This window comes from Lolium rigidum, chromosome 3 (genome assembly GCF_022539505.1).
Source record: "Lolium rigidum isolate FL_2022 chromosome 3, APGP_CSIRO_Lrig_0.1, whole genome shotgun sequence".
Taxonomy (NCBI): domain Eukaryota; kingdom Viridiplantae; phylum Streptophyta; class Magnoliopsida; order Poales; family Poaceae; genus Lolium; species Lolium rigidum.
In genome coordinates this window covers 335293054-335297934 of record NC_061510.1, presented here as the reverse complement: position 1 = coordinate 335297934, position 4881 = coordinate 335293054, and the positions used below count along the sequence as shown (strand labels likewise).

At 47.1% G+C, this 4881-nt stretch overlaps 1 protein-coding gene and 1 long non-coding RNA gene across 2 annotated transcripts; both read left to right on the top strand.

Annotated features, from left to right (window-relative positions):
• Positions 1-1627: 1627 nt before the first annotated feature.
• On the top strand, positions 1628-3007 carry LOC124697084. The gene is made up of 2 exons (XM_047229720.1): positions 1628-2544; positions 3001-3007. Exons 1-2 carry the CDS (start codon positions 1628-1630, stop codon positions 3005-3007), a joined length of 924 nt encoding a protein of 307 aa, XP_047085676.1.
• Positions 3008-3024: 17 nt separating this feature from the next.
• LOC124700093 lies at positions 3025-4308 on the top strand. Its single transcript, XR_007001626.1, has 2 exons — positions 3025-3110; positions 4084-4308. It is a non-coding gene; the product is annotated as an uncharacterized LOC124700093 (long non-coding RNA).
• The last annotated feature ends 573 nt before the right edge of the window (positions 4309-4881 follow it).

Here is a 4881-nt window from a genome sequence, read left to right as displayed (position 1 = left end):
GATGGTTGTCAGACCGACGATGCTTTATGGGGCAGAATGTTGGCCCACTAAAAGACAACATATCCAATAAATGATTCTCGCGGAGATGCACATGCTGCGTTGGATGTGCGGCCTTAGCCTCTGCAATAACGCAATATTCTAATAATATTACAGATGCACACAAGAAAACTAAGAAATAAAAATCCCGCTACAGTATCCTAGCCTTTGCAACAGTAATACATCCACCACCAAGATAACACCTGAAATTCAGACTCTTCAAAAGGAACGCCTCCAAGAAGGGCGCAGTGCTACCAGCGCTGTTGTCGCCCGATCAAAGATCTTAGGTTTTCACCCTGAAGATTGTCTCCACTCTCAAAACAATGCCTTCAACAAAAACATTGCCAGACACGAGTTAAGGCCAGACCTTGGGCTTTCACCCTGAAAGGTAAGACTCCAAACTTCACAAGTGCCGCCGCCCCCACTTTCATACCACTATTGCAAAGCCCGAAACACCAAGCAAGCCCGTCAACAGCGCAAAGACTCCTCCATTAGCTAGTTCTCCAAATCCGGCCTCATGATATTCTCTTCTTCTGACTTCACCATCGATCAGCTGTCACTTGGTGTCAACACAGAAAAGAGCTTCGCGCAACACCCTCCAAAACCAAACGATCGGAATAAAAGCATGGGCGCGCACGACCGAATACCACCGATCCAGCAAACTCCAGGCAATAAAAGCACTGTTACACTTGCCGGCGGAACCTTCCGGAACTCAACACTCTGGCCAGATCATGAAGGGCAGACCTCCAGCAGGTCATCATCTTCGCCCAAGAGAGACCCTAGAACCGCCGCCTTTATTCAGGTCGAACCCCCACGCCGGCGACCATCCTAAGCTGGCCAAGGTTGCCGGCCGGAGACACGAAGTCCGGAGATGTCGCACCCGCCGGGGCAACGCCGCAGCCCCATAGCCAGCCCTCCACCACCGGCCTCCGACACCACGGAGAACACAAGGAGGAGAGGACACGAGGGAGCCGCGAGAACCGCTCGGCCGCCACCGTCGGCCGCCCGGGCTTTGCCCGGCAGCTTCCTCCTCCGACGGCACGGGAGAGGAGAGGCCCCGGCGGCGCTAGGGTTAGGGGAGGAGGGTCGCTCCCAAGTCGCCCTTGGCGAGAGCGACGGGTTTTGTTTTCCTGTTGATCTATTGCTACGTAGTTGAGGCTTTGATTACAGATAAATAAAGCTTACGTTGTGGTTTACGATCAGGCTGAAGGGGATCCTGAAGAAACTCGTAGTGTCCGCCTGTCCGGTACTCCGGTTTCAGAAGCCAACGCCTGAACCCAGTACCACAATCCCCATAACCTGAATTAAGCATCATTAACGACCGTCGATACTGATTTTCAGGCTTCCACTTCTAACTGCTGCAAATCTTCGGTGAAGAACTTGCCAAATACAAAGTGTGTCTTGGCGCGGATTGCATCCGTTTGTATACTAGCATCTGATATTTTTGTTGGCACGCCAACGATCCAAGCGAATCAGGAAAGCCTTGAAAAGCAGCGGCTGGCAACATATGCAAATCAAATCACAGAAAAAAATCTCTGATTGATATCCTTCCCATTTTTTGATGATACCTTGATTACTGCTCCTACCAGAAATGATCGTTGAGCTTCTACCTCCCTGTATCTGCCTCATCAGACCTGTACATTGGCACGCGGTTCCGCGCCCGCTGGCCATGACTTCGTGCACAAGGAAGCGCCAGCGCTCCGCGGTGGCAACTTTGGATGCTGCCTTGGCGGCGCCCTCCTCTCTCTCTCCATGGGCGTCGATCCTTCCTGGAGATTTGCTTCGCCTGATAGCAGGGCTTGTTTTGGAGGGCGATTTCCTGGATTACGTTCGCTTCCGCGCCGTCTGCACCGGTTGGCGGTTTGGCACCCTCTGTCCGCGCGGCCGCGGCGTCACCGATCCGCGCTTCCACCCGCGCCGCTGGATGATGTTCACCGAGGGTCACGGCCTCTACCCCGGATATGGCAAGCTGGGTGGGTACGTCCGCTTCTTCAACCTCTACACGGGAACCTTCGTCCGTGCCAAGCTACCGTTGTTCAGGAACCACTGCACGCTTGATAGTGTCGACGGCCTGCTCATACTCCAAAGGGACGAAGACACCGGCATCCGTGTCCTTCACCCTTTCACTGGCGACATTGCCGAGCTCCCACCACTGGCCACCCTCCTAACTCAGTTGGACGGTTATCTAAACGGAGCACCTGAATGGGAAAGATGGTTCTCCATCAGAAACAATCTATGTGCTTCGGTTTCCTGCAATGCTGGAATCACCACAGTCATGCTTACATTCCACCATCTGTCTCGTGTAGCCTTTGCTACCTCTCAGGACCGGCACTGGACTATGACAAGCTGGGAGGTTCCTCGTAGTGTTCGACCCTTGTCATTCCGTGGCAAGATATACGTGGTGCATAACCAAACTCCAACAGTTGATGCTACATCACATGTTCTCCAGATAGATCACCCCCTGCAGAACGAGATAGGCATAGGGTGTCGGCAGCCGTCACTACCCCGGTTAGTTGCCACATGTCCGCCCAATGTTCTCCGTTATCCCATCTACCTGGTAGAGTGTGATTCAGAGATCTTGGTGGTTGGTCATAGTGACAGTTCCTTTTCTCATATTTTAGTATACAAACTTGCGGATCTTGTGCTGGGAAGGTTTATCCCTTTAACAAGCATTGGAGATCGTGCCCTCTTAATCGAAGAAAGGTCTCTGAGCGTCTCCTCTAAGTCGTTACCTACAGTCATGGCTGAAACTGTCATCTACACACATCCAAGAACGCGTGATTTTGCACAATACCAGCTTGGTACTGGCACTTGGTCTCGACCCATCGACAAATGCGGGATAGATGGCTTTGCCCCGGGTCCTCGTAGCCTCATCCACCATGTGATGAGCTGCTGCATCCGCAACGTCTGGTTCGGATCCTTGCAGATCTTATTTACTGGAATAGGTAACATTTTTTTTTCCAGGACCTAATTGGTTATTGTTGTGCAGGAACAAAGGGCTGGTATATTCTAAAAATGAATACCGTAAACCTGGATGGCTTCTTTGGAAGGTGAAAAGAAAGTTCCGCACTGGGGTAAGTTAGTCCCTTTGTTTTACTACTAATTTCTAATGAGCAGGTTCTAAGTTAGGATTTTTATTTCAAATACTTAAACCTCACAATAGTATGGGTTCGCCCTTGGTTCAGTCCCAGTTGAACTAAATTCGGCTATAGAAGTGGTGATTTCAAATGCCCAAAATAAGCGACAATGATACTAGTGAGGTCAATATCTTGGACTTCGAAAAAAGAAATGGAGTTAAAATTCGTGGTTTCCTGAATTGTGTTCAGGTGGATTTCAATCAATATTTGGTGAATTAAAATTAAATATTTGAATCCATGTTATTGGCAACACTAGTATAGGGTTAAATCATCCAGTTCTGAAAGTTATGTGAACAATCTAGACATTTTCACACAATATATTAGTTGCACACAAAAAACTAAATGATCATGTTTTTTTTTCATCACTATGTATGGACAAAAATTATTGCATATAGCAGTTATACTAACTGAGTTTGTTACCGAGATCGATCAAAGTATATGTGTTTCAGTTCTCAAATACTTAATCCTCGTAATACTATCCATCCTCCCCTGGTCAGATCCCAATTGGATAAACACACTTTTGAAACCGCTAATTGCATTTGAAAGTGAACTGGAGTACTACAAATTCTTGGTTTTCTGAATTTTTATTAGGTGAACTTTCAATCATTGTTGGGTGAATTGAATTTACTACCATTTAAATCCATGCTGCCAGGTTAAACCGAAAGTTCATTGTAATGTGGACTTTTTCCTACAATGTATTAATTCTACACAAAAAACTGAAGTACTGTATTAAAGTTTTCCCCTGCACTATATACTATTGACTTAAGTCATTGCAGATTTAGTAGCTTGCTCAGGATGATTTCTTGCCTAGATCGATGCTTCTCTTATATTGTTTGTTTGATCATTTTTGTGTAGTCATATGGCCACCTATATATGACATCTCTTCGTGTGCTTGTGTTGCTTTTGCCAGAGCTGAATGACCCATGTTGCGTGGAGGAGCTGGTGGATGTCTACGATGTAGAGAGAGGCGTCCTGGTGCGCCGCACTAAGTTAGCTTTGACAAAATCTGTGGTACTCTGTGTTATGCACTTATGCAAGTCCTGCAGCCCCTGCTGCCCTATACTGTTAAACTATTGTTTTCTTTGTTGTTCAGTACTGATATAGCATTGCTATATCCGGCAAAATGTTTTAGTTACGTCAGCAACACCGAAGTTAGTGTTTGGCGGCTTTTGTGCAGTGGGGCGGCGAGTGCCTTTTAGACGTGTGAGATTTGTGGCATTATACTAATACCGTATCGTGATGGCAATTGACTGATGATACACTAGGTCACTAGCTAGTTCTTTAGAGTCGCGTTGTTGTACGGTTCTTGTGATGATCTGATATCGTGACGAACTGACGAAGCTTGGCTTCATCCAACCACCTCACTGGTCGGCCTCGCAACTGCAGCACTGTTTATTCCCGCGGTATCTATTGCTACGTAGGTGAGGCTTTGATACAGATAAAGCTGCTTTGATACTTGTAGCACAATTATGTAAGTTGTGGTTTACCATCAGGCTGAAGGGAATCCTGATTCCTTAAGAAACTCCTTTCTTGACGTGAACAGCAGGAGCAATGCTTTGATGCATTTGGAGAAAGAGGGAACAGAGAACCAAAATACAGTTTTTTTTTTTGAAACGGAGGCAAAAGTTTTGCCTCATCCATTAATTAAGAAGAAGATGCTTGGTTTTTAGGTGAAAATCGGGTGAAAACCTACAAAGACAGGACCAAG